Source organism: Phalacrocorax carbo, chromosome 23 (assembly GCF_963921805.1).
Source record: "Phalacrocorax carbo chromosome 23, bPhaCar2.1, whole genome shotgun sequence".
Lineage (NCBI taxonomy): Eukaryota > Metazoa > Chordata > Aves > Suliformes > Phalacrocoracidae > Phalacrocorax > Phalacrocorax carbo.
Window position 1 is genome coordinate 5,698,604 of NC_087535.1, and position 23,105 is coordinate 5,721,708.

At 56.9% G+C, this 23,105-nt stretch overlaps 1 protein-coding gene and 1 long non-coding RNA gene across 5 annotated transcripts; one reads left to right on the forward strand and one right to left on the reverse strand.

Moving 5' to 3' along the window:
- Positions 1 to 2,091: 2,091 nt before the first annotated feature.
- Positions 2,092 to 5,454, reverse strand: LOC135316870 (uncharacterized). 2 transcript variants are annotated; one of them, XR_010376084.1, is made up of 4 exons: positions 4,818 to 5,454; positions 4,541 to 4,735; positions 2,479 to 3,137; positions 2,092 to 2,382 (listed from the first exon to the last, which is right to left on the reverse strand). It is a non-coding gene; the product is annotated as an uncharacterized LOC135316870 (long non-coding RNA). The 2 variants fall into 2 exon arrangements; XR_010376083.1 differs by lacking the exon at positions 2,092 to 2,382 and having other exon boundaries at positions 2,456 to 3,137.
- IKBKE (inhibitor of nuclear factor kappa B kinase subunit epsilon) lies at positions 5,079 to 18,964 on the forward strand. 3 transcript variants are annotated; one of them, XM_064471860.1, is made up of 21 exons: positions 5,079 to 5,652; positions 5,791 to 5,891; positions 6,676 to 6,816; positions 7,215 to 7,344; positions 7,822 to 8,003; positions 8,315 to 8,475; positions 8,971 to 9,081; positions 9,399 to 9,578; positions 9,927 to 10,129; positions 10,550 to 10,614; positions 10,693 to 10,784; positions 11,368 to 11,469; positions 12,788 to 12,863; positions 12,963 to 13,075; positions 13,356 to 13,432; positions 13,684 to 13,723; positions 14,567 to 14,668; positions 16,730 to 16,826; positions 17,376 to 17,479; positions 17,755 to 17,826; positions 18,130 to 18,964. In XM_064471860.1, the coding sequence occupies exons 2-21, from the start codon at positions 5,805 to 5,807 to the stop codon at positions 18,305 to 18,307; spliced, it is 2,313 nt and encodes a 770-aa protein (XP_064327930.1). In that variant the 5' UTR covers positions 5,079 to 5,652; positions 5,791 to 5,804; the 3' UTR covers positions 18,308 to 18,964. The 3 variants fall into 3 exon arrangements, with proteins under 3 accessions (XP_064327930.1, XP_064327931.1, XP_064327932.1); XM_064471861.1 differs by having other exon boundaries at positions 5,079 to 5,623; XM_064471862.1 differs by having other exon boundaries at positions 5,460 to 5,652; positions 18,586 to 18,964.
- The last annotated feature ends 4,141 nt before the right edge of the window (positions 18,965 to 23,105 follow it).

Here is a 23,105-nt window from a genome sequence, read left to right on the forward strand (position 1 = left end):
CTGGGGGCTGCAGTTTGAGGCCACCCTCGTGCTTTTGCTGTCTGCCTTTGCAGCCGTGCCTTTGGCACCCCGTGCCCGGTCCCGCTGCGGGGCAGCCGGCCGGGGGTTAGCAAACCCTGGCTGCGCAGGGTGGGAGGCTCCAGCCCGGCGTCTGCGTTAAACCGAAACCGCGGCGCAGACCCTGACACCGGAGCTCGGCTCGTGCGACCAAGCACCCGTGTTGGATGGCCCAAGCACGGCCCGAGCGCTGCCTGCCGCCGCTCTGCCTCCTCGGGGATCGGCCAGAGAGCCCAGGTGAGCCGGGAGCCGTCCTCGATAAGCCAACAGCTGGGGTGAATCCTGCTTCCTTCCGTCTCAGTGACTCTTCAATTAGTCTCCATTGATTTCTGGGGACGCAGGTGGCTTCTGGCATGTTGGTGGTCGGGTTTTTCATTTTAAAGCATGAAATAGGAGTCAGAAAGTTATCGGGGTGACACAGAAAGCAAACGATTTTTGATTTTCCGTTAGTCGCTGCTGCCCAGCAGTGCAGAGGACGACACTGTAATTAATCCCTTAAACCCCTTTGATCGCATCCTTTCTTCCAAACTGCAGATAGGTCTGACCCTCCCCTCGCAAACCTCCTGTTACGTTGGTTTTTAACAAATAAAGTAACGCAGCGATAAGCGAGGGGAGGATTTGGTCACTTGCGAGGGGGCGGTGAGGGAGGGGAAGGACCGCGGGCTGTGGGCGTGAAGGGACGGGACACGCGGCCGTGGGTCCTGCTGCGCTTTGCTCTGCTCTGCGGGGACGAGGCGTGCTGCGGGCGAGGGCGGGGGCGCAGCCTTGCACGCGGCGGGTGTGTGCAGGTGTGCGGCGGGTGTGTGCAGGTGTGCGGCCCTGAACATGGCTGGGTGTGCAGCCCCACACACGGCTGGGTGTGTGCAGGTGTGCAGCCCCGCACGCGGCTGGGTGTGCGGCGGGTGTGTGCGGGTGTGCGGCGGGTGTGTGCAGGTGTGTGGCCCTGAACATGGCTGGGTGTGCGGCGGGTGTGTGCAGGTGTGCGGCCCTGAACATGGCTGGGTGTGCGCCTGGGTGTGCGGTGGGTGTGTGCAGGTGTGCAGCCCCGCACGCGGCTGGGTGTGCAGCGGGTGTGTGCAGGTGTGCAGCCTTGCACGCGGCTGGGTGTGCGGTGGGTGTGTGCGGTGGGTGTGTGCAGGTGTGCAGCCTTGCACGCGGCAGGTGTGTGCAGGTGTGCGGCGGGTGTGTGCAGGTGTGCAGCCCTGAACATGGCTGGGTGTGCAGCGGGTGTGTGCAGGTGTGCAGCCCCACACACGGCTGGGTGTGTGCAGGTGTGCGGCCCCGCACGCGGCTGGGTGTGCGGTGGGTGTGTGCAGGTGTGCAGCCTTGCACGCGGCGGGTGTGTGCAGGTGTGCGGTGGGTGTGTGCAGGTGTGCGGCGGGTGTGTGCAGGTGTGCGGCCCTGAACATGGCTGGGTGTGCAGCGGGTGTGTGCAGGTGTGCAGCCCCACACACGGCTGGGTGTGTGCAGGTGTGCGGCCCCGCACGCGGCTGGGTGTGCAGCAGGTGTGTGCAGGTGTGCAGCAGGTGTGTGCAGGTGTGCGGCGGGTGTGTGCAGGTGTGCAGCCCCGCACGCGGCTGGGTGTGTGGCGTGTGTGTGCAGGTGTGCGGCCTTACACGCGGCAGGTGTGTGCAGGTGTGCGGCCCTGAACATGGCTGGGTGTGCGGCGGCTGTGTGGTGGGTGTGCGGCCCCGCACGCGGCTGGGTGTGTGGCGGGTGTGTGGCGGGTGTGCAGCCTTGCACGCGGCTGGGTGTGCGGCCCTGCACGCGGCTGGGTGTGCGGCGGGTGTGCGGCGGGTGTGCAGCCCCCCGTGCAGTGGGTGTCCCAGCAAAGGCCGTCCCTGGGGCGGCTCTCGGAGCCCAGCAGCACACACCGCCCTCTGCCATGGACGTGTCCCACGCTCAGCGTGTGCCGAGGAGCAGGTTCATCACCGGGAAAGCGTGGGGACATCCCAGTGCCGTGGGCCTCCCCTGCCCCTGGCTGTGCCCCGTTTTCTGTCCCAGGACCCCCAAGGACAAGGTGCCTGCTGCAGGCAGAACACGCTGCTTAGCCTTTATTCTTTAAGCTTTGCTGCCACCAGCTGGAACAATCATTTTTATCACAAATTTGGTTTCAAAGACGTGTTTTTGCTCTTCCAGCCTGCGCCAGACGGGCGCTAACATCGCGCGCAGGGTTTGTCCCTCATGGGCACGTCACGGCCCCGGGGTCTCGCTGCGTGTTTGGTGCTAAGTGTGATTTACTGGTTTCTGATTATGCATGTGAGCCCTCTGAGCAGGTCAGCTGGGATTGGGGTGTCAGCCTTGAGAAGGGGAGGATAAAATCTGCTGTTGGGGCAATGAAGGAAAGGAAATAAGCTATAAAATTTAAAAGGATAGCAAAAGAAGGAATAAGTGGGTCTGAAAGGAGCCAGGCTCTATTACAAGGCAAAATCCGGCAGATGAGTTCCTGGGGCTGGACTGGGATCTCCACCGAGGCTGGACCTGACTGTGCAACCAGCTGGGAGAGCTGCTGGGGTAACTGGGATGAACTGGAGCCCCTGCTCCAAGGGCTGGCACCATCCTGGCATCACAGCGTGGCGGTTTCGCTTTTGGGCACGCCTGTAGAAAACTGTGTGAAAAGACTTGCAGCGCAATCTGAAAATAATCTTTTTTGGGTGTTACAGAATATTTAAATTATTGCCTTCCTGTCTGTCTTTGCCCCTCATCAGCCCAAATGTGCTCAGCCATGGGTGAAAGCTGAAGCAACGTCTACAGGTCAGAAGTCTCAGAAAACGCCTGAGCCTGGGTTTCCTGCCTTTAGAAATCTTTGTTTCAGTTTCTTTTCACAGCAGAAAGCTGAACTGCAGGATGGGCCCCTTTCCTCTCCCGCCGCCCCTGGCCGGGCTCCTGCGCAGGGGCTGAGGCTGCGGGGCCGCAGCGGGTGCAGGGGGTGAGCCCGTGGCGCACGACGCACCACTGCACCCGCCGCCGCTCCTTGCCTTCGGGGAGCTCCAGAAGAAACTCAGCTGGAATTTCCCTCCGGAGGTTTTACTTGCCCCTCTTCCTTGTGTTAACTGCTCACCTACAATTTCAGCGGTGGCCTGAGGATGAGAAATGAACTGCTTTTCTTTTTTTTTTCCCTGCATGGGGAAAGGCTTCTCGAGCATCTCCAGCTCAAACCGGCCGCCTTTTTGCGTGGTGAGGGAGGGGTGCTGCACAGCAGCCGGACCAGCACCCACCCACGCTGGATCTGCAGCCTGTGCCCACAGCGTGGGAGCTCGGCCAGTGCTGCGTGGATAGACTGATGGTCCCGTTTGGAGGGGGGCAGGCACAGGCTAAAGGACACAGTAACCACATGCATAGAAAATAAGGCTGGAAATGACTTCAAGAAGTCACCCCATCCCTTTCTCTTCCTGTTAGCTGAGCTGCAGCAAAATGACTTTGATTAAAGTGATTTAACGTTTCGCTTGGTTAGACTTAAATCACTCTGCTTCCGCAGCTGCAGACTCTCATGAACTCTGTTCCCCGGTGTCGGTCTGAGATGCCCCTTCGATAAGCTGAGGGCAAAGGCCAGCCTGTGCCCCACAGTTTGTCAGCTCAGCAGCTCTCCTGCAGGTTTCTCAGGCACACTCGTGTGTGGCTGGGGAATGAAGCTCAGCAGTAATTAGCAAACCCGTCAGGAGCAGACTTTGTGTGCAGGCTGGTGAAGCCTCGTATTGATTTTTGGGTGCACCACACACTGATGTGCTCGCATGCCTTTGCAGGCTTTGAGGACAGGGCCTTCAGACACACATCTGCGCCAGCTTGAAATAATTCCTGCCAGTGAGACCCTGGTTGCTGGTGCTGAGGCTGGGCAGGGCGAGACGTGGGTGCCTCTGAGCCAGAAAGCGAGCAGGAAGCACGAGCGGCCCCACTGTGCCCTGTGCAGGCAGCCGGGGTGTGCCCTGAGTACCCGGCATCCCGTATCCCACCCTGTACCCTCCTCTGCATCCCGCATCCCGCCCTGCATCCCACATTGTGCATCCTGCCTGTACCCTCCTCTGCATCCCGCATCCCACCCTGCACCTGCATCCCTGTACCCTCCTCTGCATCCCGCATCCCGCCCTGCATCCCACATTGTGCATCCCACCCTGTACCCTGCTCTGCATCCCACATCCCACCCTGCACCTGCATCCCTGTACCCTCCTCTGCATCCCGCATCCTGCCCCGCATCCCACCTTGCACCCTGCCCTGCGTCCCCTCCGCCAGCTGCAGGCCCGCGCTGTGCACCCCTGCCTGCTCTCCCAGCTGCCTCTCCCCTGGCAGGGCTGGGTGCCGTGGATTTGGGGCTGGCTCTGGTCCCCCTCTGGGGATGTCCCGTGGCGGCACTGCTTTGGCAGTAGCGCTCGGTTCCCACTGACGGCGTGGGACGGGCAGCGTCCGTGTTCACGTGGGGGGCAGCGGTGCTTGGCGCCGACACAGCCACCTTCGCTTTTCTCACTGAGATGGGAAGCCCTAGATCTACCTGATCGGTCTGAATCACCGCGTGACTCCTGGCGAGAGCGATGCTGGCGGTGCGGCTCGGAGGCAGCTGTGGCTGGAGCCGGGGAATGCCCCAAAATCTCCCCTTTGCTCATCTCTGAAACCCTCTGGAAGTGTTTGCAAGCGCTGAGACCGGGCTGGAGCCGTTGCTTCACACGCATGGGGGAAGGGTTTGCAGCTGGGGAAAGGATCAGGGCTATTTGCTCTGTTTGCACTTGCTTCCTCCCTCCCTTTCTGCACTTTATTATGAGCAGTTTTACCTGGGTCCGGCTCAAGGGCGGCTCCCGGGGATGAGGGTTGCAGTCCTGCGGGAGCCATCCCTGCAGCTGGATGTGGGAAGCCTCTGCGACCTGTAACTCCAGCACAGCAGCTCTCGGAGACGGCTTGAGCTAAAACACCCCGGCCCTGGCACAGCTTGTGAGCACCCACCCGCGCAGCCGGTGGCTCTGTAAGGCAGGACAGCGGCAGCAGCTCATCACAAACACACCCAACATGCGAGGCTGTGTCCGGGGGACAGCCGGGGCCCAGCGCTGACCCCGCACCCGGCGGGCACCCGGCACGGCTAACGAAGGCCGAACCAGACCCTGGATGCAGATCCTGATCTGATTTTGCCTCCCATCCCCCTGCCCCACGCAGGGCTGTGGGGTGGCCAGTGCTGAGCACCGTTTGCTGTTACCAGCGTCCATCCCAGCCCTGGCCGCGGAGCCCAGCGGAGCCCAGAGAAGCCCAACGGAGCCCAGCGGAGCCCAGCACGCCTGGGGACGGATGCAACTCCGGGAATTTTTTTCTCAGAGCAGGAAGCTGAAGCATTTCCTCCTCCAGCCGCAGCTGATGCTTGCAGAGCGGGTTTTGCAATCCCATAGGTTTCTGTTCTCAGCGTGGGGAGGTGCCTCTCGCCACCTTGCAGCTCGGCGTTTGTTTGCTCGTATATATTTTTTTTTTTGCATCTGTCAGTGTTTCGCTGCCAGCCCCAACAGGTCCCGGCGACAGGGTGGTTTTTGGCAGCGTTAACAGCTCCGTCCATGTGCAGCCCGTCGCGCGGTGCTGCCCGCTCGGCGCCGGCGAGGTAGGAGGCTGGCGGCTGCCTGCCAAGGGGTATGTCCTGCGGCCAGCTTTTTCCCTGTGTATTGCCAGGCGAGGACGGATAAACGCCGGGCTTTGGCGGCGGGGCTGGCGGAGGCCAGCAGACCCCCCCACCCCAAGGTGACCCGTGTGCTTGCCCTCGCCCCGCAGCGGCGCTGCTGGAGATGCAGAGCACCCCAAACTACCTCTGGAGCACCGAGGACCTCCTGGGCCAGGGCGCCACGGCCTGCGTCTACAAAGCTCGCAACAAGGTGAGCGGGGGTGGCGGGGCGTGGGGGGGGGCAGCCACCCCAAAGCCACGGGGCCCGCCAGGCCTCCTGCCCCACGGCGTGGGGATGCCCATGCTCCCCTCTGCTCGCCCTCCCGGGAGCTCCATTCAAGAGCGGAGGCTGCCGGTAACGCCGGGGGCTGCTTTGGGTTTTATTTTCGTTTTCCATTTGGCTCCTTCCCCCCGGGGAACCAGCTCAGGTCTGCGGGTCAAGGGCAGCTTTTGGGGCGCTCACGGCCGGGTCCTGCTCGCCAGCTGCCGGCGCTCCTGTCCATCGCGGGGGGAAGAGGCTGTTTTTGGGGGAATGCCCAGAGGTTTTGAAAACCCCGTCCTTGGCGATTTGCATATTTCATGCAAACACTTGCCAGGGTTGGAATAGACACTCTCTGCCTCGCCAGCCTTTGAAGTTTATTGAGCAAGCTGCCTCTGCACGGCTTCGAGGATGGTTTGAAAACCACCCCATCCCACAGAGAGCAGGCAGGGAGCTGCCAGCCTCAGCTCCAGCTATAAACTTTTTATGAAGCTGAATAAACACCCTACCATGCAGCATGTGGGCTTCAGGGACAGGAAGCAGCGGGAGGTGAATAACAGCGGTTGGCTTTTGCAGGGGAGAAAATGAAGGCTGTGGGACGCCCGTTTAGAAAACACGTTACACTGTCAGCATACTTTGCATCCCGAGCGGGATGAGGGGGCAGTAATGGAGCTGACGGAGCTGCTTAGGACGTGGATGGCGTCATCTCCCATTTCTTTTTTTCCTCTCTTCCCAGAAATCAGGGGAGCTGGTTGCCGTGAAGGTCTTTAATAATGCCAGCTACCTCCGGCCCCAGGAGGTCCAAATGAGAGAGTTCGAGATGCTGAGGAAGCTGAACCATAAAAACATTGTCAAATTATTTGCTGTGGAGGAGACGGTAAGTGGGACCTCAGTCGGAGACCCGCTGTGCCTACTGGGCCAGTGACCTGAGGGAGCTGGTCTGAGCTGCGGGAGGGAAGCGGCGGTCCCGGGCTGTCTTGTCCTCCCACCTCCCCCCGGCTCTGCAACAAGCCTCAACCCAGTCCTTCAGCGCTGGGGGCACTGGTGGCACTGGCCTCTGGGCTGGAGCACGGACGTGACCTGCTCTTGTCCCCTGGCCAGGCACGTGGCACAGCGGGGACGTTCTCCAATGGTGGTTTGTCCAAGCAGGAAAAACCCAGGGACCCACCAACCAAAGGAGGGGACCTGATCCTGGCTGGGGGCGGGGGGGGGGGGGGACAGGCCACCAGCTGGGACATGGGGCCAGCCGACCCTCACGGCTGCTCCCCGCCGCAGGGCAGCAGCAAGCAGAAGGTGCTGGTGATGGAGTACTGCTCGAGTGGCAGCTTGCTGAACGTGCTGGAGGACCCTGCGAACGCCTTTGGCTTGGCCGAGTCCGAGTTCCTCATCGTGCTGCAGTGCGTGGGTGAGTGTGGGGGGGGTCCCTGCGCCCCCAGCCCAGAACAGGCCTCCACGAGCACAGCCCGGGGCCAAGGACGCTGCGGGCTGGGGACCTTGCGGTGCTGGTGGGACCCTGCGGGCACCAGCCCTGGGCTACGGACGTGAGGGCTGGGCTGAGCAGTACGAAACTGCACCCCTGAACGGGGGGGTTTGGGAGCTCTGCGCTCAGGGGAAGCCGGAGGGTTTCTCCTTGCAGACCTATTCCGGGAAGCAGCTGTGGGAACAGGCTGTGCCCCACAATGGGGAGCACAGGGCAGTGCCCTACCGCGTGCTCGCTCGTCCTCTCCATTACCCCAGCCACACTGGTCCCCATGAAATGCAACCAGCCTTGGGGCTTGTTCCCTCTCCAGCCCTTCTCATGTTCCTGTGTTTAAAAAAACCCCCGCTGGAGCAAACTGCTGCAGCCCCACGCAAAAATGCTGCCTTCCCCTCTTGCGCCCAGTGGCAGGGATGAACCACCTCCGCGAGAACAGCGTTGTCCACAGAGACATCAAACCCGGGAACATCATGCGGCTGATGGGGGAAGATGGGCAGAGCATCTATAAGCTGACAGATTTTGGGGCCGCCCGAGAGCTGGATGATGATGAAAAGTTTGTGTCTGTCTATGGGACGGAGGAATATCTTGTGAGTACAGAATGTCGCCAGGCTGGTGGCCCCTGGGAGTCCTGGGGGAAGCTGGCGCCCGTCCCCGCTGGGCAACTTAGAGTGAGCAGCAGTGACTTGGAGAGCCCAATCACAACGGGGCCGCACTTTTCAAGAAGGGGGGGACTCAGCATTTTTGTTGCAGAGTTACAGGTGACTTTTTGTTTGGAGGACCCAGCAGTAGAAGAGACCAAAGCAAGCAGTCGGTTTTCAATCCCAGTGCCCAAGACTTGATGCCCGCTGCAAACCCGCTGGACGCGTTGGCAGCGCCGCTCTCTGCTTCATCCCTGCAGCACCCGGACATGTACGAGCGAGCGGTCCTGCGCAAGCCGCAGCAGAAGGCGTACGGCGTCACCGTCGATCTCTGGAGCATCGGCGTCACCTTCTACCACGCTGCCACCGGCAGCCTCCCCTTCGTCCCCTTTGGGGGACCTCGCAGGAACAAGGAGGTCATGTAGGTACCGCGTCCAGCTGGGAGGGCTGGGTGCTGCTGCGTGGGGAGGTGGGACCGTGGCTGGTGGTCCTGGGGGCTGCACGGTGCCCTGGCTGTGGCTTGGTGGATGCCGCCAGCACTGTGTGACTGTGTGCTGTAGTTCGCTGCTCATTTAATCCCATACAGCCTAGAAAGCCCTGAAATGTGGTCTGTGGGCAGTATGCATGTGAGTGTGGTAAAGGATTTGTGCCCCATTTAACCATGTTTACCCTCAAAACGCATTCTCATGACTTTGTGGCTAAGCAGCTGGAGGAGGACGCAGGACTAATGTTTGCTTGAAACCTTTTCACTGTTTCTTGAAGTATTTTCCCTCTGTGGATTTTTTCTTTCTGTGAATCGTCTCTTTCCCAGCCCATCCATGCTCTGCCCTTTCCCTCTTTACTCTACCCAAGGGACATAGTGCCCGAACAGAGATCCCTTGGCTCATTTCACCTGTGAGCAATTTCCTTTCAACAGGTATAAAATTACGACTGAGAAGCCTCCCGGAGCCATCGCGGGGGTCCAGAGGCAGGAGAACGGGAGCATCGAGTGGAGCTACGAGCTGCCCGTCACCTGCCAGCTCTCCACGTGAGTGTCCCTTGCTGGGCTCGGCTCCCGCTGCGGGTCTCCTGTCCTGGCACCGTGGCTGGAGAGGGCATCCCTCCTCAGACGGCACGGGAAGTTTTAACGAGGCAGATGAGCTTTTCCTCTGCAGATGTCGCGGCTTTCAGACCACGTCTTTGCTTTACAGCTGGGAGAAGGGGGTGCGAGAGAGGGCAGTGGCTCCATTGGAACAGGAGCTCAGCTGCAGAAGGCGGGCTGCCCCTCTCCGCAGCCCCGTGGGTCACCGCGTTTGTGGCTCAGGGTTATGCCAGTCTGTGCAAACGTCTCTTCTGCTGCCGCAGGGGGCTGAAGGACCAGCTGATACCCATTTTGGCTAATATCCTGGAGGTGGATCAAGAGAAATGCTGGGGATTCGACCAGTTTTTTGCAGAAACCAACGACATTTTGCACAGGATCGTGGTTGAAGTCTTCTCCCTGCAGCAGGCTTCCTCACATCGCATCTACATCCACTCCTACAACACGTAAGGATGCCAAGACTCTGTTAAAAGCAAATTTGAGAATTGAGCTCAGGAGCCTCAGCCCCTTGTTTTGGCAGGTGAACCTAGGGGCAGCCCCTGTTCCCTTTGCGCTGCAGTTAAACCAGGTTAAAACAAACCAGGCTCAGAGCAGCCTTTGCTGGGGAGTGCACTAACTGGGAGCTGTTGGCTCCTGGCGTGGCACAGAGAGCCCAGGGAGCTTGTCTGAGGGGCTCCACTGACCCTCTGGGATGTTTTGCTACAAGAATAGGGTGGTGGGCTGTTAAAGTGATGGAAACATGAGCACTCACCTCCTTGCTTATTCATCATCCTTTCATTTCTCTTTCATTTCAGTACCACCAAGTTTTTAGATGCTGTCTTCAAACAAACAGACATAGTCCCTCACCATCAAGAATATTTTTTTGAAGGTCATCTGTATGAGTTGGATCCTAACCTACAAGCCCATAATTTTTGCAAAACCACAGAGCGCAACCCTCTGACCTTGCTGAGCTCTGCTGAGCAACCAGAAGACGTGATAGGAGTCAGATACAGAGACCGTGAGTATCGTTGGCTTGGAGATGGCATGCCCCATCCAGGGACGGGGCGGGTGCTGCAAGAGAGATTTGCTTAAATTATTATCCCAATAGACTCCAACGCACTGTGGGAGGGGAAGGGGTTACGATGCTGGAGCGGGATTAGGAGGTTTCAGGGTCAGTTTTCCCCTGCCAGGTGCTGTTGCCCTGCAGCCACCCACCACCCCAGGCTTTGCAGGCGTTTCGTGCCTTTGTCCACGTTTCCAAAATATCTTGGAGAGCTGCACTAAGCCCCCAGCCTTGCAGCTGCTCCCGTGCCTGAAATCCTGAGCGGCTGCGGGGTTTGCTTCGGCGAGCAGGAGACATCCCTGGGGGTCCGCAGCCGCGGCTCAGGGGCTCCGCTCTGGCTCCCCAAAGCACCGTGACTGCTGTCTGTCTTTCCAGCGGCACTTGAGTTTCCAAAGTTTGTCCCCAGGGTGGACGTGGTGGCCGACTGCAGCGCAGCCAAGGTAGGTGGGGGTGCCCTCGCAGCCGGGGGGAGCCCCCCGTGGTGCCGCAGCCGCCGGCAGTGCCCTTTTGCTTTCCAGAGCGCGGTGGGCGCCGCGCACCAGACGCTGCGGATCGCCCGGGCCCTGCAGCGCTGCCGGGAGCTGCTGGCGAGAGGTCTCCACTGGGTGATGTGAGTGCCGTGGGCGGCAGGGGGGCGACCCGTCCCTTCCCACCACCGAGAGCTTTGTGTGTTAAGGGTTAAAGTGCTGGGGGTTTCCCAGCCCCCTCCAGACAGCGCAGGACCACCGGGTGCCCTCGCAGGGAACTGGGCGGGACACGAGGGATACTGGGGAACACGCGTGCCAGGCTGCGAGGGGGCTGGACCCAGATGAGGACGAGTAGGAAAATACCACGCAGTGACATGAGGATGCTCCTGTCCCCACTTGTCGGTTTTAAGTCACTTGTTTCAGTTCAGGGCATGCTGAGGAAAACGGCATCACTATTATTATTATTAATATTATTATTGTGCATTTTCAGTGTCTTACCCACTTCTCCTGGGGCAGGAGCTTCTTGTGCAGTGGCAGGACAGGGCCCAGCAGGCAAAAGCCCCCCTGCCCAGGAGCTGCACCTAGTCTTACGTGCATCCAGCCCCCCATTTTCTCATGAGGAGCCTCCAGCCCCATCCTAACCCCCCGCCACACGTGGCCAGCCCTGGGATGGAGGTGGGGCTGCTGAGGAGCATGCGTTGGACGGGCCGTTTTCTCTCTTGGCAGTGGGAACCTGAAAACGGAGTGCTCGAGGATTTTGGAGCAAAGGAGAGGGGCTCTTTCGGTGCTCGCCTGCCTGCAACTCACTGAGGTGAAGACCCGCGTGCTGTAAGTGTGGCTTTGCAGCCGTGGGGATGCAGGTGCTGGGCTGCGGCAGGCACCGGCAGTGCCCTGCGGCTGCTGCAGATAACACAGGGGACTCTCAAAGGTCCCTGAATAATCAGAAATAAGTAAAATTCCAGGAATAAGCTGGTAGCTGGAAGGTGAGAGGCTTTTTCACTGTATGTGGAGGCTGTGGGAAATGAGGCACCTCTTTGCTTTTTAATAATCAGTCCCCAGTTTCACAAGAGCCCAGAATTAGTCCTCGCTCCCTGGCTCCTGCTCGGGGTTTTCAGGCTGTTACAGCCCAGGAGCCCAGAGTAAGTGTGAGGAGGAGGCAGGGCTGCTGCTGCCAGCTTGTGGAAAAGGGGAAAAGAGCTGTTGCTGCCAGCAGAGATAAAATAAATGGCATCACCAGCCACGTCCCCTCCAGGGTCTGGCCAGCATCACCGACCCTGCTCCCTGCAAACAGAGCCGAGCGCGGGGAGCATCGGGCAGCGCGGGGCAGGGCGGCCGGCAGCCCATCGTGCTGCACTCCCTCGGGGCCGGCGTCCCGCCTGGCCACACTGGCCCCGACAAGATGTCTTTTATTTCCATTGAAGAGGCTCCACTAACGGAGCATCCACCAGAGGCTGGATTACAGAGAAACCCTGGGCTGCCTCGCCATAACCGGTGTTCCCATCCCCACCGGCGCTGCCCAGGGCAAGCTGAACGCATTTTAGCTGAAGTAACCCACAGTTACTTTGCTTTTCTGTTTTGTTGTTCTTGTAGTGGAAAATCCTTTGTCGCTGCGTTGCTGTTCTTTTATTCTTTTCAATTTAGCACGTCTCTTAATTTCCATTTCATCTAAAAAGATAGGGACACATGGTTCCCATTGACTTCAGCCGGATTAGCAGAGGGCTGTAGTGCCAAGAGCACTAATGCCGCAGCTGGGTGCTGGGGGCTTATCCAGCCCTCCCAACGTGGTCTGGATCAGGCATATTCCTGCTGACTTAGCCAGCATGCACCGCTCAGCGTTACACTCTCATGCCAGCTGCAGGCAGGCAGACAACATCCGATCTGGCGTAAAGCCCGTCCTTGGGAAGCTAACAATTTTGGAACAAATTGGACACAACAGGGCGAGTTTTTACCCGATCAGCACTTTGCATCTTGTGGCTCAGGTCCGTTGCCCTGAACGCAGAGTTATTGCCCAAGCAAACCACAGCCTGGCTCCCCCAGCGGCTCTGACGCCGCCTCCACCAGGGGATGGATTTTCTTCGCCCAGGTGACGGCTGCCGCTGGCTTATATATTCTGCTTAAGGAATATTCACTTTTGGACTTTCTTCAGGTATGAGGCTGTTCCTGCAGGTGGCGGGGTGCCGGCTCTGAAGGATGTGGCCATGGTGAAGACAAGGCTGCAGAGGGTGAGCGCCCGTGGGTGGCTCCGTGCGGGGCCCAGGAGCATCCTCAGGCACGGGCAGCGTTCGGAGCCGCCGGCCCCAACCTCTCCTCCCCATCCACAGGTCACCGAGGAGCTCTCTCAGTGCTCCCACAACATCTTTGACTTTCAAGGGGCGCTGGATGGCATTTTGGCCGAACTGGTGAAGCTCAGGCAACAAGTGCATGAAGACAAAAGGTTTGTAGCACCAGCTTTACTGAAATCCCTGCCAACGCTTTGCTGTTCTCAGCTGGACTGAGCAGGCATCGCTGCGTGCTCCCAACCAGCCACCCACAGCCCCTCACTGCAGACAGCTTTTACCAGCCCTATATCGCGTGATGTCCCTGCGCAGCCGTGGGTAGCAGCAGCGGCCTGAGTTACAGCGTGTTTGGATTTCACCCCAAAGTGCTGATTTCACCCCCACCTCATACCGTTCCTCTTGCGGGGCCTCACGCCTCCTCCCCTGTCCCGATTTCAGCATCCGGCAGATCGAGTGCTGCCTGGAGAAGATGCAGCTGATCCACAAGCAGTTCAAGAAGGCCAGGACGTGTCTGCGTGAGTGACGGGGATGGCGGCCCCGGGGGCACGAGGCGCAGGGCTGCAGCGGGAACGTCCCTGTGCTGGCCCGGTGGAAAAATGAATTATTTCAGTTTGCTGGGTTCAGCAGTTATTTCTGTGCTGTGACAGTAGTCCCAGGGGCTGCAGCCCTGAAAAGCCCCTTGAGTGATCTCTGGGTGTTGTGAAATTGCCCATTTATTGGGTTATGAACAGGAAAACGTGTGGTGACTGGTGTCTTTCCTCCCCAGGGCTGGGCTACAATGAGGAGCAAATACACAAGCTGGATAAGTAAGTCCTTCCTCTCCCCTTCCTCGACCAGCCCCATGCTGAGCCAGGCAGGTGTTTGGTGTTTCTGATTGAATCCTAAGGGGGTGTAAAATGTTCCTGGGTCACTAACGTTGAGAGAGGGCACCTATAAGTGGCTTTTGTGATGGTTCATCGATGCAGGACCTTTCACAGCAAAGTTTTCAAGCTCTTTCAGATGAAGATGTGAGAAAACCTCTGCAGGCCTCGGGACAGGGACCTGCTCTTGGGCCAAATCCCTGCATGGGACTGCGGGGATAAGCGCATTTCGGGCTGCTGCTCACACAGTACTTACCCAGCTTGTGGTCATTTGTTCGCTGAGATGCTGATTTAGGAAGTGTCCGTGCTTTCGTATCTGCTTAACTTTCAGTGAGAGTAAAGTGTCTGCTGGCTTTTGTACCTTTAAAAATCCTCCTTTCAGTTTCCACTGCAACCAGGGGTATTTAACACGGGCAAGAAATAAAATGGACACTTCAATATATACCAGGGATGGAGAAATTTAACAGGCAGCTCCTTTATCTTAATTAATCTTCAGTCTAACCTTGGACGTTTGCCTTTAACACCAAGGCAAGGACTTCTCCGAAGTGCCCCGGGGGTGGGGATGACAGCCCAGCCTGGGTCCCCTCGCCCCCAAAACCTCCCTCTCCTCTTCATCATAATTAGGTCTTGTTTCCTTTATACCACTAACACAAAATTCATTACTGAGCATCCAGTCTCCCTTTCTCCATTCGGGAGCCACCTTTAGGACTCCTGCCACGTGAACCGTGATGTTCTTTTTTATATATTTAAGGAAATAACAGTGTCCTCTCTTTTTTTCCTGGTTTTTAGGGTGAATTTAGGGCATCTGGCCAGGAAGGTTCTGCTGATTTTCCAGGACGACTGTGTCCAGCGGTACCAGGAGGCCCTGGCCCTCCACGGCAGCAGGATGAGGTACCAGCCCCTGCCCAGCCTTCTCCCGGGGTTTCGGGGCTCTGGATTTCGGACCCCGCTGGGGATGGGAGAAGGGACTTTCCAGTAACCCTGGAATGACCAGGGCTTCTGAACGTTCTCGGCTATTGATCGAGTATTGGGATGGGGATGGAGAGGATGCCGTTAGTAACTGCTGCTGAGGGGCTCGTAAAGGGGTAATAAGACCTTAAAGCAGCAGCTCTGTGTGACTGCTAGACATCCTGCTGGGTACGGTGGCTCTTATCCCATGCCATGTATTGCTGGCCTCTTGGGTTAAGGGTTTTTGTGGTTTTCTTTTGCTTGTTTTGCTTTGTTTTGGTTTTTTTTCCTAAAAAAAAGCCCCCTAAACTTGCAGCTTGAGTTCAAGCAGCTGGTTTCCTTGCCCTCTGACAAGGAGAGGTTATTTTATCAGGGCAAAATTGCTATTGAGACAAAGAGATCTACTCATTAGGAATGATTTTCTGTTAAATGGTGTTTGGGGAATAATGCAAAGAGCAAATTACGTTGCAGTGATTGAGCACAATCCACCGCCTATCGCAGCAGCGAAGAGCAGGGGTGAGGGGGAGGCAGTTTGAGGAAGACGATGTTGCAGAAATTGGATTTTTTATGGCAAGGTTGCTTTTATTGAGGAGCATCCATTCCCCTGGGCTGCCAGTGTGGGCAGAAGGAGGATATTTTTTCTATAATGCCTTAGAATTAAACCTAGCTTTTGACCCGGTCCCTGTTTCTGGTGTGGAGCAGCCCTGCATAGAATTTACCAGGGGGGAGATTTTTAGGCTGGCAGTTTGTCTCAGGTGCTCAGGGATGCCCCAGGAGCGGTGGGCAGTGTCTGCCCTGGCCTGGCCTTCCTCCCTTCCAGCCTCAGCTCGTGCAGCCGGGGGTTTCCACGCTGCAAACCCTCGCCCATGGGCAGGTTTCACTTCGGAGACAGAAGGTATCGCCCACAGTTGCCTCCCGCCGTGTCCCATCGCGGGCAGTGAAATCTCCCCTTGGCTTCGGCGGGAATTTTGTCCCAGGATGAGATTCCTCTCTGGGGGTAGAGCCCTACAAAGTCCATGCAGCGCAGGAGCCCCGTCTGCACTAAAGCGGGGCTTTTACCTTTGTTCAAGGGAGGGAAAAAAGCTTCTTTTTGTTTTCCTGAGGTATTTTTGTATGTGTTTTTCTGTCCTTAGGGAGAAGGCATCATGAGTCACGCTGGATATTTTTACTTTATCTACTTCAGTCTTAATTGTCCTTTTTTGAGTTTCTTCCTGCTAGCAGCCGGGGTTTGTGGTGTGGTGGCTTTTTTTCTGGGTTCTGGAGGTGGACCGTTCACCTTAAATATTCTTTCCTTTTTTTGTTTTTAAAGCCGAACCAAACCTTTTTTTATACAACTCGCAGCACGTCTGCCGGGTGTGTGGCACCTCCGCCCCGGCGCCTCTCGCCCTGGCAGGAGCAGGGCAGCCGGTCCCCCAGAAAGTCACGGGAGGATTTACTCCCGGGGCTGGGGCAGAGCGGAGGGGACACTGGTCACACCGTCCTGGCCCAGCTCAGCCCCCGCGGCAGAGCCCACCGAGACGCCGCCTGTTTTGGGCTCTGCTGGCAGAGACCGGCCCCAAGGACGTGCTCGAGGGAGAACTTCTCTGGCCTTCGTAGGCTTCAAATGTGAAAGGGGAGCATGCAAAAAGAAACGCAAAAACCAAGGAACCTTTTTGAGTAGATGCTTGGCCCTCCGCGGAGCACAGAGGACCGGCCCGTGCAGCACTTTGGGCAGAAGTGATGGGCTTGAGCTGCCTCTCATATAAGCAACGCTTTCCCTAATTAATTTGCTATTAGTGGTGTTTGGATAACCTGGCCTGCAGTGGCTGTTAGCAGAGCTGCAGCTGTTAATTACAACACTGTTGTGACTCATTTGCTTTCCTTCAGGATTTTAACTTTGATCCAGACAAGGATTGCAGAAAGCAATACAAAATGTTAAAAAAAAAACCAAACAATTAAAATTTCTAATGACCCACACTGCTGCTGAACATTGACTGGGAATTTTGTCGTCGTTTTTCTTTCTAGGAAAGTTTGTGAGATAAAAAAGCATTTGAAGAAGCTCAGCAACCGCATCAGCGCCTGCAGCGTGGAGGCGATGGAGTGCCAGGACTGCCTGCAGAGCGTAGGTGCCTGGGGATGCTGCAGCACAGCCTCTCCCTGCTTCCAGATGCCGCTGCTGCTCCCCCCTCCCAGCCCCCACCGTGTGCCCGAGTGCATGATTAGGGAAACACCGGAGTATTTTTAAACAACTTGCTGCAGTTCTTTGTGGGTGATCCACACTGGAGGTCTTGCTCTCCCCCGCTGCGCAGAGCAAGGAATGGGTAGACCTTTGGCAGTGGCACCCCCAATCCCAAGGACTGCCTGGCACGGGGGAATCTGTACCCAATAAATGGGAATTGCAGTAGTAAAAAAAAGGATGCTCCACCTCCAGCTCTTCACAATGGACTCTCTGACGAGCCGCAGCGCAGCCACCTGGTAGATGCTCTGGTCCTTTGGTTATTTTATTGTGTTTGATCTGAAGAAGTGGATGTGCTGGGTGTGACTACGTAGGCATAATTTCCCCGAGCATTTTGTCCCCCTCTTGTCCCAGGGGTAGGCATGAGAGAGGGCCCGGGGTGCCAGAGCACCGTGCACAGCCCGCTGCCTGCTGCAAGTCTCTCTGTCTCTGCAGGCTCTGGACAGGTTTCTGCAGACGGAGAAATGGAGCTTGGCCCCGGTTCCTCCCGCACCTTCACCCGTCCATCTGAGCCAGGCATGCCAGGAGATGGCTTTCCGGTGAGTCTTTTGGAGGAGGTTTTTGCAGACAGCCTGGCTCCCCGGGGGGAAGCGGGACCTCCCGCTGCTCACCCTCTGCTCGAGCAGCAGGGCGAGCGCTGGGGCGAGGGCTCTGTGTCGGCAGGGCTGGGGCAGTCCGCGTGAAGCCCCTGGCTGCGATCCCCGCTCGGTGACCCGTGGGGCGTCCCGCAGCTCAGCCCTTCGGCAGGAGGTGCTCCCACGGGGAGCGGGAGGCTGAGCAGCGTGGGGTAAGGGGCTGGTTGTGTCCCCGGCAGGATGCAGGAGCTCCTGGAGCAGATGAGGTCAGTAACTTGTGATCTCCAGTTCAACAACAGCATCATCAAGCGGTGAGTAAGAGCACCCAGAGGTGCTGCTCCGAGCGGTGATCCCTGTCGCTGACACGCAGACGTGCCTGCGCTGCCCTGGGGAGGGGCGGTGGGTCCGGGTGGGCTCCCTGGGGGTCTGTGAATGAGCTCTGGCGTGGGGAGCCGTGCCTGGTGCCGAGCACAGCCGCAGCTGCTCATGGGTGGTTCACACGGGGCTTTAACGGCACCGAATTTACATCACGACCTGGCAGCAGAAGAGAGTATCTTTCTTGGCAGTTTAAGCAAGATCTTCTGCAAATGTGACGTCATTTACTCTCTTTCCAGCCTTTTTCCTGTGCTGCTCAGCACTGGCAGCTGTGGCTGCCGCAGAGAAGTAGATGCTTTCCATTTCTGGATGAAACTCCATGCAAAACCCAGCATCCTACTGCTGAGAAACCCCCTTGGGTTTCTTCCTCTGCAACCTTTTTTTGAGGATCTTGGTGCAAAGCAACAATATGAATAAGTGTATCAAAAATGTCAAAGAGTTTCAGATCAGATTTTAAAAGAAAAAAATCAGTGATTCACCCCAGCCCTGTTTTTATAGGACTGAATGTTTTGTTGCAGCACGTCCACTGTGAATAAGGGGATGGGAAAGGTCTGGTATGCTTTTGATATGAAGAGCTTAACCCAAGAGACACAGAACAAGCCCAAAGATTAGTGCCCAGCCCAAAGTGTAGCGTGGGACTGCAGGAGCCCAGGTGACGCCTCTCTAGCCTAAAGCCTTTGGTTTTGTTCCTGCAGGTTAAGTGGGGCTGCCCCCGCTCCCGGTATTTGAGAGACGTGGTGAATTCGCAGCTGCTGAAGCAAACCGCTTTTCACAGCAGGGAACACTTTTAGCACTTTGGGTCCAGAGCGACAGAGACGTTCGACGTTCGTGTCTGAGGAGCCCTCTGTGTCCTACCTCTCCGCTCCAGCACTTTTGCACAGTTCACCAGCATTAGCTTTGAGAGCCTTGCAAGCCTTGAGCCTTTGAAAGTTTGACCAGAAAATTGTGTGGGGTTTTTTTTTTATTCCTTTTAAAAAGTGCTTGAAGGACTTAATGTTTTCCTAGCTTCTCTGTATCACCATGTCAGATGATGAAGAGGAGGAGGCTAGACATAAATTATCTTTTGTTGCCTTACTCATTTAGGGATTACTCCCACTTCTAACGTACTTGTGCTCCCTGAGGCTCCGTGGAGCGGGACCGGAGCCTGGGGCAGGAGGGACGCTGTACCTGATGGATGAGAGACCAGACCCGGCCCAGGACGGCTCCAGTGCTCTGCCCGGGAGTCGAGAGCGTGGGGAAGGCTGGAGCCGCAGAGCTCTGCCCGCGGGCGCTGCAGCCTCTCCTCCTGCTCCAGGGCTTCGCCTCCAGCCCGGCCCCGTGTTTGGGTTGCTGAGGGGTTTGGGAGTAGGAAGCTGAGGGAGGCTTCTCTATTTTAGTACGTTTCTATAATTGTAGCTGAGTTCTGTGTTGATGCACGTGGGGGTGTGTGCCTTCTCCACACAACCCTGCACCGAACCTACAACCCCGTTCACTGAACCTGGGAGTGCTACTAAATGTCAAGGCAAAATCTCAGACGAAAGGGCTCCCACGAGCCCTCTCCGGATGCAGCTCTGCAAGAGAAAGCAGGGCTATTTCTTTTTCTTTTAGGTGAAAGCTTAAAAGAATTTAGGTGAAAGCAGTCACCTCTGCCATTAACGTGCATGGTGAAAGGAGGCATTCATCTCACCTCAGACGAGATGAAACGGCCTCAAGCTGCGTCAGGGGAGGTTTAGGTTGGATATTAAGAAAAGTGTCTTTACTGACAGAGGGGTCAGGGATTGGCACAGGCTGCCCAGAGAGGTGGGGGCGTCACCGTCCCTGGGGGGGTTCAAGCAAGGTGTAAACATGGTACTTGGGGACCTGGTTTAGGAGGCCTGGGGGTGTTGGACCTGATGATCCTTGAGGCCTTTTCCAACCTTAACGATTGTGTGATTCTATGATCTGTGGAGGTGACAGCAGCTGGGGTGGCAGGGCTGGGACAGGGACAGGAGGGACCTGAGCAGGTGCTCCATGGGGCTGGCTGTGAGCATTTGGAGCTGCCCTGGGAAACATGTGCCCCACACTTCGCTCCTGTTATGCTCCAGAGAAATAGGATGGAGGGGGAAACACATTGCCCCCCCCCCCCATTGCCCCCAGGAAGCACACAGAGAGCTGCGGAAGGACCCCGATGCTCTGTCGGGGCTGTACCCAGCCCTTTGTTAGGGGTAGTTATTATTTCCTACTCTTTTTTGACCTTGGGTTTTATGAGGAGCCGTAATCCTCTGGTTATCGGCTGAGTCAGCTGCTCACCAGCAGCAGCGTGCGGAGCCGCGATATGGGAAGCCTGAGGTCTCGGGAGCGCGAGCGTTAGATGGTATCAAGGAGCTCTTTGTGGGAAAAGTCAGCGATGCCGCCCCTCCGTCCTCCTCCTCCTGCCTGTCCCCAGGGTGATTTATGGGTTGTCACCCAGACCCCACAACCCACATCCCGTAGTGCAGCAGAGGGGAGCAACGTCCCCGGGCTGCAGCCAAAGCCAGGCAGGGCGATAACCCCCATCCAGCCGGGCTCAGACACGAGTATTTACACCTGGGAGGCTCCTGCCAGACCAATGGGCAGAATTGCCTTGGCTCTTCCCACCCTTCCCTGGCACACATGAGTGCAAACACACATGAATCACTGCCCTGGGCTCCCTGGAGAGCCCCTGCCCCCCAGACCCTCACCCTGGGAAGGGGACTGTGCTACCGAGGCTCACGGTGGCAGCAAATGGCCAGGGGGAAGCACAGGTCCCTTTGCCCGCGTGGTCTGCGAGGCAGGAGGCTGCACTGGTGGGAGGCATGTGCAGGGAGGTTTAAGAAATGTTTGGATTCGTTCCTGTCCCCTGCATAAAACCCTTCCCTCTGTGTTTGCCCGGTTTCTACCTGTGTGCAAACTGTGACTGGCTGCTGGGGTTAAAGGAGGAGGTTGGAGCAGGGAATGGGGAGCTGGGACTTCAGCAGCACCAGCAAAGTCCAAGGGTGAGGGACTCGCTGCACCTCCCAGGGACTGACTGTGCATCTGCAAGGAGAGGTTGAGCCGTCATCTGGGCAAGCAAACGTGTCTGACTCAACAGCAGTTGCGATGCTTGGAGTGCCTGCCTGGACCTGTCTCTTGGTAGAAAACTAAACACCCGACTCTGCCCTTCACTTTTCCCCCAGTTCCCTTTCCAGCCCCTTTTCTGGAGGTGACACGCATTAGCTAAACCGAAAGCCAAGCCTGGGCCTGCCGTGGCTGTTCTGGTTCCCAGAGGTCACCTCCAGCCCCCGGGAGCCACAGCTCACGTTATCTGACAGTGCCCAGAGGCAGAGCTGCAGCAAGGACAGGGCGAGGGGGTCCCTGCCATGGATGCTCCTTGGATCGACTGTGGCAGCAAATATTTCTGATCTCTGCTGGGAGACGTAGGGGGACGTAAGGCAAAATAATGCTTCTCCGGAGCTGAACGTCTTGCTGCAGCGCTGCCCCGAGTCTCAGCAAGGGAGCAAAATAAGCCCGGAGCTCCAGGGCTGTGCTTGGCTTTGCTTTCTTGTAAGAACAGGCGAAGCGCACCCGGGAGCTGCCCCTGCCCAGGAAACGTTCCCGAGTGGAATTTGGCACCAAACGGTCCCGTTCATTTTAATTGTAAAATGCAACATCCTGACTGTCAAATCCAGCTACTTACTGTAGAAGAGGTGAAACTAAGCCATCACTTAGAAGCTTTTCTCCTGCAAATTATTTTCTAGGGCTCCCCTAGTCTTATAACAAATGTTATTTTTAATCCAGCTTGAATTCATTGACATCTCCTGTAGGACCAGGGCAGGGAGCCCAGGCAGGGTCTCCTGCCACACTTGCTTGGACTCAGTGGAGCTGGGCTGATTCGTACCAGCTGAGCGTTTGACCTGGGACATGTTTGGCTTCAACAACAAGGGATTTATTTCTTGGCAAAAAGAAAAAAGAGTTTTTGCTAATAGCCCTTGTCATGCTTAAACTGCCATTAAGACAGCAGCTGCAGAGGGGACTCCCGGAATCCAAATGAAAGAGGAATTTTCCTGCCAATGTTAATTAGGGGTTTTTTTTCCCCAAATATTCTAATCCTTGGCCTAGATGAGCTTCCTATGCTGTGAGACCTGAATACCTGCAGAGACAGCTGAGAAGGATAATGACCCTGCCACATCTCTTGTGCAGGTATGGGCCAAAGCTTCCTATGTTGACCGAAGACACTACATTTATTTGTGCTAGAAGCTGAGGTCTGCAGCTGCCCCAGCCAGCCCTGGCACCGCCACGTCAGCTGCCAGCAAGAAGGGGACAATGCGTGTGTCCCATGGGCACAGGGTCCTCCGGCGTTGGGGACAACCCTCCCTGGGGATGTCAGCCTCCGCTGGAGCGACTCCTGGGGGAAGTTGTCTGCAGGCTGCACCCAGGCTGTGCATGCACCCCCACTGTGGCTGCTCGGCTCCCAGGCACCGGGGATTTCCTCGGGGGCAAGGCAAACCAAAGCCCTCTGCGAGCGGCGGGGGATCCCGTCCTGCCCCCTCCACCCTGACGCTGCAAAACTGAGACTGAAACCGTTCCCCAGGATGGTGCTGGAACTGCAGACACCCACAATGGTTTTGAGAGGTTCCCAGCCAGGTGCCAGGCAGGGCTTTTCCCTCAGAAAGGTCATTTGCTTTCTTGCAGGTGATTCCTTATACTGCTAATGGTCTGGGAAGAACACAGGGTAAAATACCAAGACCGGGAAACAATTTACCCAGGACTAAATCTGCTGCTGTTCTCAGGCAGAAGCAGAGGACACATGAAAGTGAATCCGGATCCTGAATGGGGAAGAAAAAGACCTTCCAAAAATTAATCTCACTACTTAGCACGAAACAAAACTAGAATTTTTCAAGCTGCATTATTGCTCCTTTGGTTTGAAGCTCTTAGCAGTGACTGCTTGTGACACTAGTCTTTTTGTAACTCAGAGACAGTGTTCTAATCCATCTTTCAAATTAAAATCCTTGAAAAGGATTTAGATATCCTTGGCTTATCCTGTCCTCAGGAATTCACAAGAGACATCAAATTTGGCTTCCCGTGAGCCCAGAGGCCGGGATTCACACAGCCCAGCACTGCTGCCTGTTCACCCGGCTGCTCTCACGCACACCAAGGAAATTCAGGAGAGATTCTGCCCGAGTTACGTATTTCAAACCAGTACAACCGAGAGCGGCAGAGAAGGGATGGTGTGGGTTAGACGGCTAGCCTGCAGCCTGGG